This window comes from Myxine glutinosa, chromosome 3 (assembly GCF_964187855.1).
Source record: "Myxine glutinosa chromosome 3, kmMyxGlut1.1, whole genome shotgun sequence".
Taxonomy (NCBI): domain Eukaryota; kingdom Metazoa; phylum Chordata; class Myxini; order Myxiniformes; family Myxinidae; genus Myxine; species Myxine glutinosa.
Genome location: NC_136263.1, coordinates 197458039 through 197474628, shown reverse-complemented (window position 1 = coordinate 197474628; position 16590 = coordinate 197458039). Strand labels below are relative to the sequence as shown.

General features: G+C 43.6%; 1 protein-coding gene across 1 annotated transcript; it reads left to right on the top strand.

Annotated features, from left to right (window-relative positions):
* Positions 1 to 11266: 11266 nt before the first annotated feature.
* Positions 11267 to 15222, top strand: LOC144891399 (uncharacterized). The gene is made up of 2 exons (XM_078774973.1): positions 11267 to 13028; positions 13629 to 15222. Exons 1-2 carry the CDS (start codon positions 11268 to 11270, stop codon positions 14637 to 14639), a joined length of 2772 nt encoding a protein of 923 aa, XP_078631099.1. The 5' UTR covers position 11267; the 3' UTR covers positions 14640 to 15222.
* The last annotated feature ends 1368 nt before the right edge of the window (positions 15223 to 16590 follow it).

Here is a 16590-nt window from a genome sequence, read left to right as displayed (position 1 = left end):
AACCATTTTCAGATGAGCACTTTAGTTTGGGATCTTTGCTAAAATAGAGGATGTGGTTTGAAAATGACCCACATACATCACCATATGATCTCATTAATCCAGATTTCATTGAGCTCGTCTGGGTTAACTTCAGAGAAAATTTGAATCGAAACCAATAATCTCAACACATGTAAATCTGAAATTGGTGGGACTAACTTTGTGGATGTGAAAGTGACAATAAATGCTCAAACAGGCCGATATTCAATGTGATAAATACATAATCAGGGATCACTAATGCACTTAATAATCATTTTAATATTGACTAAGATGCATGGGTCAGCACGCAGAGTAACATTTGGTTTGGTCGCACGAAATAAATATGAAAATTAAACTTACTTGATGCAGCCTGTAGGGGAAGGTAGTTGTGTGAAAGATGGTGTGTGAGCATCCAACCCATAGTGCAGAGGAAACACACCACCGATCACTACATCGCCAGGTGCTGCCAGACCTCGGAGTTCTTGATGTGCCCTCAGTTCACACCTGGTGCTCTGCACACAAGGTATGTGCAGGACCGAGAGCAGCACGAAGTACACGTAGAGTTTAAAGGCGGTTTCACGTCCGGTTACCGACATGTGTTCATTCAAAGGCATCTTTACAACACCGACACAAAATCCAATCGGTCTTCCTTTTATCATTTGTCAAACCCAGGCTCCTTCGGTTCGATCCAAAGAGATTGTTGATAATTATCGGGAAATGTCACAGAATTCCACAGAGAAAGCCAATTGGTTGGAAATTACTGGAACCAAAGGGGCTGTGATTTTAATTCATGAAAACTGTTCCACTCCTTGTTTTCAAAAAGTAATTTTAATTATGTCATATTGAAAAAAGTCATTAATTAAATAATCGACTTGAAAGAAAAATTTATCAATAAATAACAATACCGCACATTGATTAAAAATAACTATTAAAATCTGTTTGAGACACCAATGCTGATTAGTTATGGCTTTCGGTTTTCCCAATTTAATGAGCGATGGACAAATACTTCTGTTTGTTCTTCTCTGGAATGCACAACACAATATATTTACAAACTAGAACTCCACTCAGTAGAGCGCATACTCCCGCCGTGGGTTTAGTTGGAATAATACGTTTTGTTTAACATCCCCTCTCCCCAAAACAATAAATGAAAAAGAAAGTAAGCCCGAACTGTCAGCGAATTTATTTTGATATATCGCGGAATTAGAGGAGAAAAACATCATTTAAGAATAAGAATAAAAGCTTTAATGCAGTAAAATAGAAAAAATCTTTCCCAAAAAAATTTCCAAATAAAATTCCTGGATCCGAAATAATATCCTGAGCTTCACCAAAAACTAATCAATTCTTCCTTACCCCAAGGGCAATCATCCCACCAACTTTCATCCAAATCCGTTCAGAACTTTTCCAGTTATCTTGTTCACAAACACACGAACATACGAACACACACACGGACGGACACGATCGAATGCATTACTCCCTGGCGGGAGTAATAAACCTGAAAATCGCAGGGCCAGAACCAGAATTATTTATTTGGTCTGGGAAGCCCATGTGAGGTTTCTTCTTCTTCAGCCTCTCACAACCCTGGGTGAATATGCGATCTTTTTTTAAAAAAGTTGGAATTTTGCCAAATCTGTTTTATTCGTTTGTTAATATACCTCAGCCATTGACAAATCTGGAACTAAGTCTTTATAGGTTCATGAAATACTGACACCGCGAATGACATTCGCTGAGCTAAATGTTGATATCTCTTCTGAGGTTAAAAAAAAAAAAAAAAAAAATACCGTTTTAAAGCATTATACGTATCAAACGATACATTTTATGAAACGGGGAAACCTAATACACACTTTGGTGGTTTTAAAATGACAGAATGTCTTTATTAGAAAAAAAAAAAGAACATTGAAGACGACGCTGCTAAAAAAAATACACTGCTCTAACGCATAACCACGAGTTTAAACTACATTTACAACAAATATGAAAACTATTTTCATATCACAATGTTAAATATAGAATATATAGAAGATAATGTTAAAAAAAAATGAGCCCTGTCTTCCAATGGTAAACAATCCTTCAAAAAAATCCTGGATCCGGAATAATATCCTGAGCTTCACCAAAAACGAATCAATTCTTCCTTCTCCCAAGGGCAATCATCTGTTACGGATTCGTCACTTCTGTTGTTGTGGTTCTCATCCACTGTAAACATTTTTGGTTGCATGTACTATTATTGTTATCGTTTAGGTGAAATAGAGATAACTGTTTTCGAAATGTAAAAAAGTTAGTGTTTCCAAAGAAACCGGAAACCGGATTCAGAATCCGGATGAAGAAGAAGAGGAAGAAGAAGAGGAAAAGGAGGCGGAGCAAGTGAAGTCGGAGAAGGATCCGAGCTGCTTGGAGGTCTGGAGCAAACGCTGGCGAACGGGGGTCACTAGCGAACTTTGGGGTTTCCTGGGAAAGGGATTCCTGCGACAGAGTTGTTATCGCTGTGACAGATAAACCTGCATGACAAGTTTTGCAGTTGATTCCGAAGATAATCATTGGAGTGCCGTTACGTCTCGAGAACGGACCGTTGGCCATTTTGCCTCGCGCCTGATTTCGGATCGCTCCAGGTTTTTCACCTCGCTTCTACCATTTCACCGCATCCAGACGTTAACCTGGTGTGTGTATGTGTGTAATGTGGATTTTGAGTGTGAATTTGCGGTTCGCCGATTGGGAGCCGTTGAACGTCCATACCCGAAGGTGTGATTTCCCAGCCGCCTCTTGAGGACACTTTTGCCTATCTTTGGCAGTGTGACTGTCAACCGAGCGGGATTCTGGTGTCGATACAACATCGTTCTGATGATCACTGGAGCGTAGATCGACTTTGGTTTGAAGCTGGGACAGAGACATTGGGAATGTTATTTTTGCTCACTTGGAGCACAGTGAATTATATTGTATGAAACTGATGGTACCATCATAGGAATGATATATTGGTTGTACAATTGATTAATATTGTTATTCTACTGTTATTCTTGTGTGACCTTAATACAATACTTGTTTGTTGGTAACAATTGGTGTGGTTTCACCATTGATCTTTGACATACAGAATAACACATCTTTCTGCCGTGACTCCTCTTGAGGCTCGGAGGTACACCGTGACTGGGGTTTGGGGAGGAGCACGTAACAGAAATTGGGGGCTCGTCTGGGATAGAATTCACTAACATTCCCAAAATTCCCAAATTTGGAATTTCCTAACATCCCCAATTTTTTTTTTAAATTGGAATTTTTTTTGTGTGAAGGTTAACATGTGCTAACTGATAGTCACCATGGTGTTTGACGCAGAAAGGTTTGCGGCGTCCCCTAATGAGGCACAGTTCCAGGCGTTAAAAAGATCGGAACTCATGATATTGGCCAAATATTTTAACTTGGAGGTCCGAGTTGATATGAAGAAAGCAGAGATGCAGACATTGGTGGTGGAGTCTCTAGTGGGACAAGGAACATGGGACGACGTAGCCTTGGATTGGTTACCAGAGGAAAAGGAAATGTGGAGCTCCGGAAAATGGAGATGCAACTGCAGAGCCAGGAAAGGTTAGAGGACAGAAGAGCAGAGGAAAGAGCAGAGGAAAGGAGAGCCGAAAGGGAGTTAAAGGAGCGTGCCATGGAGTATCAGAAGGAACTTAAACTCAAGGAGCTGGAATTACTGGGAGAACGGAGAGAAGTAGTATCCATGCCGGCCAGTTCAACAACTAGTGAGAACTCTTGGGATGTTGGTAGGCATGTGAGGCTGGTACCACCCTTCAATGAAAAGGAGGTAGCCAAGTTTTTTTAAACATTTTGAGAAGGTGGCTCAAATGCTAAAATGGCCTGTGGGGTCCTGGAATATGTTAGTGCAAAGTGTTCTGGTGGGTAAAGCTCAAGATATATTTTCGGCTTTACCGATTGACCAATGTGCAGATTATGAGATAGTGAAAAAAGCCATTCTCAAAGCCTATGAATTGGTCCCTGAAGCTTACCGGCAAAAATTCAGGAATGCCAGGAAGAGGGAGAGTGAGACCCATGTGGAGTTTGCCAGAATGAAGGAAACCATGTTTGATAGGTGGTGTGACTCGAAGGAGATTGGGAAAGACTTCAACCTGTTACGACAATTGATCTTGGTGGAGGAAATCAAAAGTGTGTCCACATGGACATTAAAGTACATCTGGATGAGAAGAATGTACCAGATTTGTATGAGGCAGCAACTGTGGCAGATGATTATGCCTTGACACACAGGATGGGGTTCCACAAACCTAACTTCCCGCCTAGAGTTAGTCAGGGGAGTTACGGAAAATCAGGTTCGGAGAACATATTTTCATGGAGGCGGCCTAGAGAGGACTATGGGGACAAATCTAATTCCGCGACTTTTAGGGATCAGAAGACTGCAGTTCCAAGACATACCTATCTTCCGGGGGGCCCGAGGCAGACCATGAGTTTTTCCTCCGGGCCTACTTGCGCTTTTTGCAAGAAACCTGAGCATTTGATGTCCCAATGTTACGCCCTGAAAAGGAAAAATCAGAAGCGGAGTCAAACTAGTGCAACTCCGAATGCATTGGCCAATGCGATAAATCGTCCTTGGAGGACAGTGCCTTGTGAAGGTTCCCATGCCAAAGTTACGGCATCACAGAAAGACCTTGTTCAAGAGGGATACAAACCCTTTATTTCAAAGGGGTTTGTGTCACTGGATGGAGACTTAACGAACCAGAGACCTGTTAGGGTATTGAGGGACACAGGAGCACATCAATCTTTGATGCTTGAAGGCATTTTGCCATTGTCAGAGAAGACGGCAACTGGTGTTAGTGTTCTTTTACAGGGGGTTGGTGGCGATGTTAAAGCTCCTCTTCATGTCATCCATTTAGAGTCTGAGTTGGTGCCAGGACCGGTCACCATAGGTTTACAAGCCACTCATCCTGTAGAGGGAATAACTTTTATTATCGGGAATGATTTGGCCGGTGGTTGAGTTTCTGGTTATCCCTTTGTTGGTTGAAAAGCCCAGTATGGAAACTAACACCGCACAGTTAGAGCAGGAGATTCCGGGTATCTTCCCATCCTGTGCAGTGACTCGTGCTATGGGTAGGAAGCGCTCTGAAGAGAAGGAGAAGGAAGGTGATGTGGATTTGGGTTCCTTAGCGATATTGGAGGAAAAGTCTGTAAGAGATAATAGTAAAGGGAGTGACATCAAGGAACTTAAGGAAAAGGTAGCATCTGGACCAAAAGAGGAAATGGAGTGTCCGTCAGAGACATCTGGGAACGAGGTTGAACAAACGGTATTGGTCCGAAAGAGACTTGTTGAAGAACAACACGGAGATTCGGAGCTCCGGAGTTTGATGATAAAGCCGTTACAGAGGAAGAGGCTATGAAGATACCTGTTGGTTACTTCATGAAAGGGGAAATACTAATGACAAAATGGAGACCACCGGAGTTGCCAGCAAACGATGAGTGGAAAGTTCATTACCAAATTGTGGTGCCACCGCCGTACCGGAAGGAGATATTGAGTTTGGCGCATGAGACACCTTCGGCCGGGCACCTTGGAGTGAACAAGACATGTGACAGAATATTGGTACATTTTTTCTGGCCAGGATTGCGACGTGATGTGGCAGAGTTCTGTAAATCTTGCCATTCTTGCCAGCCGGTGGGAAAACATATTCAGAAAGTCCCATCCGCACCTTTAAAACCAATTCCAGCTTTTGAAGGGCCATTCAGCAGTGTCATTATTGACTGTGTAGGCCCTTTACCTAAAACTAAGGCTGGACATCAGTATTTGCTGACCATCGTGTGCTTCCACAAGGTTCCCAGAGGCAGTGCCTCTTAGAAAAATTTCTGCGGCAGTTATTGCGAAGGCCTTGATTACATTTTTCACTTTGGTTGGCCTACCTGAGGTCATCCAGTATGATCAGGGTTCCAATTTCATGTCAACGCTTTTTCAGCAAGTGGTACACCTGTTGGGAGTGGAGCAAGTAAGATCGAGTACTTACCATCCCGAGAGCCAAGCGGCCTTGGAAAGGTTTCACCAGACGTTGAAGAATATGATCAGAACGTACTGTTTTGAATGTGACAAGGATTGGGATGAGGGAATACCCTTATTGTTGTTTGCTACGAGGGAATCCGTTCAGGAGTCATTGGGATTCAGTCCTTTTGAACTTGTGTTTGGACACGCAGTGCGAGGACCATTGAAATTGGTGAAAGAACAGTGGCTACAGGAGGAGTCGCAGTCAACAGTGGTGGAGTCTGTGTCAACGGTTAGGCACAGATTGGCAAAGGTTTGTGAAGTTGCAAGAAGAAACTTTAAAGTGACGCAGGATAAAATGAAAGTGAGACATGACAAGATATCTCAGATAAGAAATTTCAGTCCTGAGGACCGAGTGTTAGTGTTGCTTCCTGTTCCAGGTCAGCCACTACAGGCTAGATATTTTGGTCCCTATGCTATCGAAAGGAGGGTTAATGAAACAGATTACGTGGTGACAACTCCCGACCGACGGAAAAAGCGGCAGCTGTGTCATGTCAACCGACTGAAGAGGGAGCATGAGAGGAATCCTGTGGGGAAAATGGTTCCTGTCTCACCTGTCGTGCCTGTAGTCATGGTGCAAGAGAATCCAGAGGTTGAGGCCGTTGTGAAGTTTGATAACTTTGATGACCAGGTTTGTCCCAGATTGACGAACACAGAGGTGTTGAGTCATTTAGATGAGAAATTAAGTCATTTGACGAGGGAACAACAAGGACAACTATCCAGCCTAATCTTTGAGTTTGCACATTTGTTCACAGATGTACCTGGTCGTACTGACTTGGTATAACATGACATTGAGGTGGGGGAAGCCACTCCTGTGAAGCAACACCCCTATCGGATGAACCCTGTGAAGACGGAGTATCTTCGGAAGGAGGTTCAGTATATGTTGGAGAATGACATCATCGAACCAAGCAGCAGTGAATGGAGCTCACCATGTGTGTTGGTTCCAAACCCCGATGGCAGTTTTCGCTGTTGTACGGATTTAAAACGGGTTAATGCAGTGACCAAGACCGACTCATATCCCATCCCGAGGATTGATGACTGTATTGATAGAATAGGCCCAGCTAAATTTGTAACTAAATTTGACTTGCTGAAAGGGTATTGGCAGATTCCTCTTACTGATAGAGCCAAGGAAATCTCGGCTTTAGTCACACCAAATGGGTTGTATCAGTGCAAGGTTTTTCCCTTTGGATTGAAAAACGGGCCTGCTACATTTCAACGGCTGATTAATAAGCTTATTGCAGACCTTGAGGGGGTGGAGGCTTATCTGGATGATGTCATCATCCACACCATGACCATGGAAGATCATATTAAACAAATTCATGCATTTTTCAAGAAACTGACCGAGGCAGGGTTGACCATCAACTTATCTAAGAGTGAGTTTGTAAAAGCACAGGTGGTGTTCCTAGGCCATGTAGTACCGTAGTAGGTCAGGGTCAGGTGCAACCGGTGACAGCCAAGATAGAAGCCATTGATCACCTCCAAATTCCAAAAGGGAAGAAGGAGCTTATGAGATTCTTGGGTATGCCGGGTTGGTACCGGCGGTTCTGCAGGAATTTTTCTGATGTGATAGCCACTTTAACGAATTTGCTGAGGAAAGAGACCAAGTTTGTTTGGGATGACAAATGTCAGGCTGCCTTTGCCCACGTCAAAGCGATATTAATGAGCTCTCCTGTCCCAGCAGCCCCGGATTTTCAAGCACCTTTCAAGTTGGCCATTGATGCAAGTGATGTGGGGGCTGGGGCAGTTCTATTACAGGAAGATGAGGATGGAGTGGATCACCGGGTGTGCTACTATTCCAAAAAGTTTAACAAACACCAGGCAAATTATGCCACCATGGAAAAAGAGACCCTTGCTCTCCTGCTAGCGCTTCAGCATTATGAGGTGTATCTAGGAACTACTACCTTTCCTATAAAAGTCTTCACTGATCACAACCCCTTAACCTTCATTCAAAAAAAAAGAAAAAGAAAAATCAAAGGTTGATGAGATGGAGTTTGGCTTTGCAGGAGTTCAACTTGGAAATTGAGCATGTAAAGGGCAGGGACAATGTCGTTGCGGATGCTTTATCCAGAGTGAACTAACTTTGGAAATTCCTGTAGGTTGTTTGGAAGTTTTGTTGCTTTATTTTGGGGAATATTAATTATTGTTGCTCACGTGAGTTGATCAGCCATAGGTTGTTTGGAAGTTTTGTTGCTTTATTTTGGGGAATATTAATTATTGTTGCTCACGTGAATTGATCATTTGGGAGTGAGTTTTACTTTTGTTTGTTAAAAGAGTTTTTGCATACAAAGAAAGTTTTCAATATGTTCCAACTTTCTTTTTTGAGGGGGGGGGGGGGGGGAAGTGTTACGGATTTGTCACTTCTGTTGTTGTGGTTCTCATACACTGTAAACATTTTTGGTTGCATGTACTATTATTGTTATCGTTTAGGTGAAATAGAGATAACTGTTTTCGAAAGGTAAAAAAAGATAGTGTTTTAAAAGAAACCGGAAACCGGACCGGGTACCGGATGAAGAAGAAGAGGAAGAAGAAGAGGAAAAGGAGGCGGAGCAAGTGAAGTCGGAGAAGGATCCGAGCTGCTTGGAGGTCTGGAGCAAACGCTGGCGAACGGGGGTCACTAGCGAACTTTGGGGTTTCCTGGGAAAGGGATTCCTGCGACAGAGTTGTTATCGCTGTGACAGATAAACCTTCGTGACAGGTTTTGCGGTTGATTCCGAAGATAATCATTGGAGTGCCATTACGTCTCGAGAACGGACCATTGGCAATTTTGCCTCGCGCCTGATTTCGGATCGCTCCAGGTTTTTCACCTCGCTTCAACCATTTCACCGCATCCAGACGTTAACCTGGTGTGTGTGTGTAACGTGGATTTTGAGTGTGAATTTGCGGTTCGCCGATTGGGAGCCATTGAATGTCCATACACGAAGGTGTGATTTCCCAGCCACCTCTTGAGGACACTTTTGCCTATCTTTGGCAGTGTGACTGTCAACCGAGCGGGATTCTGGTCTCGATACAACATCGTTCTGACGATCACTGGAGCGTGGATCGACTTTGGTTTGAAGCTGGGACAGAGACATTGGGAATGTTGTTTTCGCTCACTTGGAGCACAGTGAGTTATATTGTATGAAACTGATGGTACCATCATAGGAATGATATTTGGGTTGTACAATTGATTAATATTGTTATTGTACTGTTATTCTTGTGTGACCTTAATACAATCCTTGTTTGTTGGTAACAATTGGTGTGATTTCACCATTGATCTTTGACATACAGAATAACACATCTTTCTGCCGTGACTCCTCTCGGGGCTCGGAGGTACACCGTGACCGGGGTTTGGGGAGGAGCCCACAACACATCCCACCAACTTTCATCCAAATCCGTTCAGAACTTTTCCAGATATCTTGTTCACAAACACACGAACACACACACACACACGGACACGAGTGAATGCATTACTCCGTGGCGGGAGTAATTATATCATTCCTTGTAATCACAGTCTTCTTCAATACACTTAATCGTATGGTAGGAAATAATTTAAAAGTTTATTTAAGGTATGCTTCTGGATACAGGTCTGTTCAGCCAGATCCTAGTGGAGTGATACATTACCCAAAGGTGTGCATGTTCAGGTGTAAGAAGCTTTGTAATGGAACTTCAATTGTGTATTGTGCCAACTCGGGTCCAGTTTGTTTTTTCAAATTGCAGGTCACCCTCTGCATCTCCTGGGAAGCTATTCCACAAGTTTATAATCCTCAGGGTAAGGAAGTTATTCTGCCCATTCTTGTTGGCTCTCTGCTTTTGTAGTTTGAAGGTGTCCTCTGGTTATGGAAGCATTGTGCGGTCGATGAGGCATAACTTTATTGTCATATTCATTGAACATCTTTATATATTGGAGTTGGAAGATTCCTTTTTCGAAGTCTTTCAGGGATGGGACAAAGCTGTGATAAAATTGACTTTCTTGAAGGAATGATTCGCTGTAACCCCAATGGTCCAAAATACCTTCTTGCAGTGATCCAATCATAAAGACATAGGCTGGGTTGCATAAAGCATTCTTAAGGGAAAACTTAAGGATTTCCTCAACTTTTCCCTGAACATTTCCTTTAAGGATATCATTAAGTTGAGGATTGTTGCATAAACGAATATCCTTAAGGTTTTCCTTAAATCCTCCTTTAAAGTTAAGGGAGGTAGATCCTCCCCCCCCCCCCCCCCGATCCCCCCTCCCCCAGCCTTTTGTCATCGGCATTTCTCCACCAATCAGAAGCAACATTTAATAAGTAACCGAGTATTATACATTGTAAGAAAGGTCATGATTCATTGTTTGCATTGACTTCAAATTTAATTCATTTGCATATACTGTACGTATCAAGCAGGATTATTAGTCCTTGAGCCAACCGGCCATATTTTGAAGTGAATGCTCCGGCGGGGGGAGTAATTCTCATTATGATTTTCCATTAGACCAATGTCTCAAGTGTCAGAAAAGGTGTGATGGACATCTGAGAACGGTAGCTTAGTGCCCGGATGGACGCCATCTTTGAAACCACCCAGCTCGAAAATGCCCATTTGGTGGGGTACATTGTTGCACGTGTATCTGGACTTCTATACTAGCTATCGATGTGCGGTTGACGACTAAATATACGTCCGATGTGTACCGTCTAAATAAAAAATAATATGAAGCATTTTGTTTTAGATTAATTATTATAAAAATCAATTATCGAAAAAAAATCATATATTTTTCAATATTTTATTATTAGACTTGTACTTTTTTTAGTGAAACAACACTGGTATGATTTTCCAAATTATGCATTGTGCTACACCGTTTATCTGTCTATAAAAATAACTCAAAAACTAAAACATATCATCCACCACGAGTGTACACAAAAAATATATGAAAAGGCATGCACTTTCCACAAACCGAAACTATGTCAGTTGGAATTTCCCGCCGATAATCAACCCACAGAACCCAGTGCCGAAAGTGACGTCAGTCTATTCTATATCTATATTCTATATTCTATATCTCAGTCTGAGATTTGTTGCGGTGACCTGATTAATTTCTGAGGGGGGGGGGGGGGGTGGGTGGCTTAAGAACTAAAAGTGAACATGTTAGATGGCGCCACATACAACTCTATTATAGAGTTGTATTGTGGCGCCATCTAACATGTTCACTGACTTGGATGAGTATGTCTATGTAAGCTGGCGAGCTTTTCGGATATCGGAGTAATCTAACGTCAGTCTTTTTGTTCTTTCAGCTGAGATGGCCGGTGTCGAGGCGAAACGGGCGAAGATTGAACCTGAGTCCGGAACGTGCATCCTGTGCAGCAAGAAGTCGCCACTCTCTGAACTAAGCAAGGCAGCGGGCAACAGTTCTTGGAAGACATTGTGTGACGCAGCCGCAGTTAGAAACTTTTATCCAATTCTAAAGCTAGTCCAAGAAGGCGCAGTTGAACTTCCTAATATTCCAATATTATACCATAGGGCTTGTAGATCAGACTTCACTCACAAAAACCACCTAGCTACTTTGACCAATGCAGCTAGAAGTTCTTCAGTTGATACTGGCGATGCGGTGCGACGGCGATCATCACGGGAAGAGACAGGATCAACTTCAACGGTCTACGATGATAAATGCATTTTTTGCCAGCGTGCTTCAAAATTCATAAAAGGCAGTCGTACCCGTGAAACAGTTGTCTTGGCTGTTGAACTTCGAGCAGATAAGACAATAAGAGATGCTGCGACAGCTCGCAATGATGAGAGAGTTTTGGCATTGACTACACGAGATATGGTTGCAGCTGAGGCTCACTACCACTTCTCCTGCTATAGAAACTACACACGGCCCCAAAAACCTCAAGTAGAAACTGACATTGAAGATAATATCGAGAAAAAAGAAATGATACGATGTATATTCAATTTCATTCGCACTGACTTGTTCTTGAACCCGAGGATTGTTCCAATAGTTGATGTTGCAACAGATATCCTGTCTTCAGATACATTTTCAGTTGATGTTCGTGACTCCATCAAGAAGAATCTGCAGCGCACATTACAAAGAGAGTTTGGAGAATCGCTCATCTTCTTCAATGTGAAACACCGTGTATACTTGATGCCCGATAATCTGACAAAGCGAGAGATTGCTGCAGAGTGCGTAAACCTGAAAGCAGAAGTGAAAGCATTTGAACGAACGGACGGTGAAAGTAACATTGTGCGTGCAGCTACTTCACTGCGACACCAGATCAAAGATGCTCATTACAATGAACGTTGGCCGCCTCAGCCAGCAGAACTCACTTCAGATTACGTGAAGATACCAGATTCTCTTCGTGTATTTCTGCATACTTTGATTTGCGGGAGTGGGGGTAGCTCTGCGCGTGCCGACACACTGGTATGGTCGATGGCTCAAGATATCATCAATGCTGTACACCGGGGTACCATCAGAACATCGAAGCATGTCCTACTTCCGTGGGTCATGAAAACGCTCACCGGTAATACAGAGGTCATCAGAATATTGAATCGACTCGGGCACGGATGTTCGTACACAGTTCTGGAAGAAATCGAGACAGCGCTATGCATAGACAAATTAGCAAGTGTGGAGAAAGATACAGTACCACTTCCGTCACATGTGCACCCTTCGGTCCCGACTGTATTAGCATTCGATAACATCGACAGGCTAGAGGAATCGCTGAGTGGTGGCGGAACATCGCATCGCGTCAACGGTATCATCGTCCAACCGAAGTCGCAGTCGTGTTTGCCGCCCCAACCTCCATCGGCAGTATCCAAAGCAGATAAGAAGCGATCTATCCCGTCATCCAGCGATTTAGTTCCAATATACAGCGGTGGGAAACGAGAGGGCCCACCTGCAATCAAGCCTGCAGATCTTTCTGACACTCTTGCAGGCGCAACATCCCTTGCACAGCGCCGAAATCACGTATGGATTATGACTCGCATGCTGGAACCATGCGACCAGACAATCAGTTCGTGGACTGGTTTCAACATCATGACTAGAGATCGTGTTCAGGTGACGGAAGATGTAGTTGGCTACCTGCCGACTATAAACGCGCCTGCCACAGATATGGCAACAGTGCAAGAAATCCTCAGAGAAGCTCTGAACATCATGTCATCACTTCAGCTTGAGTGTATACCGGTGGTGCTAGACCAGGCACTATTTGCTAAGGCGACCGAAATAGCATGGAAAGATGTCGATCGATATGGAAGAATCGTGCTCATGATGGGGAACTTCCATACCATCTGTAACTTCATGTCGAGCATTGGGAAAATGTTTGGAGATGCAGGCCTTCGGGATGTAGCTGTTGAGTCAGGAGTAATCGCTGAAGGTTCCATCAACAGGGTTCTGGAAGGCAAGCAATACAACCGTGCTGTGCGACTCCACAAGTTGATGTACGAGGCACTAATGCGCATCATTTGGAAGGGCTTCCAGGTGTGGATAGAAAGCAATCATCCTGACAACAAAGACATCGATGTTGTCTTTGACACATACACAGAAGAATCCATCAAAGCAGCTGAGCGTGTGAACCGCGGTTCAAATGAAGGCATCAGTTTCAGCGAGATCAGACCCGCACACAAAATCATGAACTGGCGGCGTCTCCTTGCTTGCAGCCAGACAAAGGAGAAACTGGTTGTGTTTCTGGCGGAGTCGTGGAAACATGAAACAAATCGCGAAAAGCTAGGCAACAGAACACTGTATGTCACCTGTGGTGAAAAATGTCTGGTACTGACCCGCGATAGGTGGAAGTTGGTGCAAGCACTCGAATGTAGCCACGAGGAAGCAGACACGCGTATGTTTCTCCACGCAAAGCACGCCGCTACCCACTACAAGACGATCATCTTAGTGGCAGATGACACCGACGTTCTGATCATCAGTCTTCATCTCAGCAGAACCATCGATAGTCAGCTCTTCATCAGACGAGGAACAAAGGTTCGAGTCAGAATGATCGACGTTGGAAAGTTGGCTGCGGTATTGGGGTCTGGAGTTTGCAGTGCATTGCCAGGGCTTCATGCATGGAGCGGGTGTGACACTGTGAGTGCTCTGGCTAGCCAAGGAAAGATAAAGGCTTTGAAGCTTGTGCAAGCGAATGAGCTGTATCTTCAAGCATTCACAGATCTGGGATCTTCGTGGAATGTACCAACAGACGTCTTCAATAGCATTCAGGCCTTCACGTGTCAGCTGTACGCCAAGAACACGAAGATCGTCGGTGTTAATTCGCTCCGTTATCACATGTTCTGTGCAAAGAAGGGCCAGATCGAATCTGGACAATTGCCGCCTTGTGAAGACTCCTTGATGCAGCATACGCTTAGGGCCAACTATCAGGCGGCTATCTGGCGACGCAGCCTTGAAAACCTACCAGACGTCCCAACACCATCAGCAGGACATGGTTGGGAACTCGATGATGGCGGTTCGCTCACAATCCGATGGATGGCGGGTCTACCAGCTCCAGATGTCGTCTTGAATCTCATCTCATGCACATGCAGAAGGACGTGTCGACCGTCAGATTGCTCCTGCATACTGAATGGGTTGAAGTGCACTGTTGTGTGTAAGCTGCAGGGATGCTCCAACATGGTGCAGGATGATGCTATCGTGGCTCAGGATGCCAATGACTCTGATGGCGACTCTGATGATTAACTTTGTGTGCACTGTATATTGTATAGCATATGTTGTTCTCTATTATAATGCAGGCCAAATTGCCTGAAAATCTTTATAGACAGATAAACGGTTTAGCAAAATGTATAATTTGGAAGATCATACCGGTGTTATTTGACTAAAACATGACATGTTCAATGATACCTCCGCTTGCTTATTAGGAATATACATCGTATGGTGTTAAAATCAGCTCCATACGTCTTTCCAAACTCTAGTAATGAATAATTAATATAATTGGCGGCCATTTTGAAATCCAAGATGGCCACCAAAGTGCAGATTTCCTATGTAACAATTTCCGCCTGCTTATTAGATATCGTATGGTGTTAAAATCCTCTCCGTACGACATTCCTAACTTGCGTTATCGTCAGAATAGATAATGCCAGCGGCGGCCTAAGTCATTTTATGCCTCTTTACATTTATTTGTTGTAAACTCGTGGTGGATGATATGTTTTAGTTTTTGAGTTATTTTTATAGACAGATAAACGGTGTAGCACAATGCATAATTTGGAAAATCATACCAGTGTTGTTTCACTAAAAAAAGTACAAGTCTAATAATAAAATATTGAAAAATATATGATTTTTTTTCGATAATTGATTTTTATAATAATTAATCTAAAACAAAATGCTTCATATTATTTTTTATTTAGACGGTACACATCGGACGTATATTTAGTCGTCAACCGCACATCGATAGCTAGTATAGAAGTCCAGATACACGTGCAACAATGTACCCCACCAAATGGGCATTTTCGAGCTGGGTGGTTTCAAAGATGGCGTCCATCCGGGCACTAAGCTACCGTTCTCAGATGTCCATCACACCTTTTCTGACACTTGAGACATTGGTCTAATGGAAAATCATAATGAGAATTACTCCCCCCGCCGGAGCATTACTTTTGGTCTGGCTCAAGGACTATATGGGTTAAGGAAAGATTCCCTTTAAGGTTTCCCTTAGCTAAGGATTTCCTGTGCTGGAAATCCTTAGGAGCCATTGTTATGCTATGCAACCAATCAGATGAGAGAAAGGACGCTGGACCGAAAGCACAAAAGCAACAACACGTAAGGAACATGTGATTTTAAATGACACTTGCTATATTGCCACATACTGTCCTGTCACCAGCGATTAAGACCGCTGGATGATGGATAGCAGAAACAGTTTTACTCCCGAGGCGGAGGCCAGAAAATGACGGTATTTTTGTCGCGCGCGGGATGAAGGAATGCGAAGCGTTTATCTGAACAGACCACACGCGGTTATTCTGAAATCACAAACAAGTAAACACAACAAAGAAAATTTAATAATGATGATTTAATGAAAATGAACCAAGAAATAAAATGAACGCTGAGGTAAACTAATTCCTAACTGAGGTACCTCCACACACAGATTCAAAAAATGGACACACAGGGGAAAGATTAAATGAAAATATAATGTCCCTTTAAGGTGCCGGCACTTAGCTCTGGCCTCACGAGTTCTTCTGCGAGGTTGGCAGCTAGGGACAAGGCTCAGAGCTCGATGTTCCTCTGGTGGGAACCCGGCACAAGATGGCGGCCGCGTTGTGCTCGACAGCAACATGAACGTGAGTTGATCTGTGAAGATGACCCTCTCGCTTCTCCACCTCTTTGTCACAATGGCCAGTGTCTTCTTCACTCTCCAAGCTTTTGAAGCTCTCCTGTGAGCCAACAATAAAAACCTCACGATGGTCCAGTGAAACGCTCTCCTTCACAAGCATACCAGAATCGCCAGCCTTCTTGTCCAATCAGAAGAAACGTCCTCCACGCTCTCAAAGCTTCTCTCTAACATCACCCCCCCCCCCCCCCCCCCACCGGCCCTCGTCACTCTGGGGGCGTGGCCTTTTGCCATGAGTGTTCATTTGGGCGGGTCGTACTTGCCGATCCACACTGTTGTCGGATGTTGTCGTTAAACAGAGGTTTTTATGGC

Excerpts from the sequence above, each read along its gene's own strand:
- LOC144891399 (XM_078774973.1), top strand. The coding sequence starts at position 11,268 with ATGGCCGGTGTCGAGGCGAAACGGGCGAAGATTGAACCTGAGTCCGGA. Across the intron at positions 13,029-13,628 it reads GTGTTCAGGTGACGGAAGAT|AAACTGGTTGTGTTTCTGGC; the intron begins GTAGTTGGCTAC and ends CAGACAAAGGAG.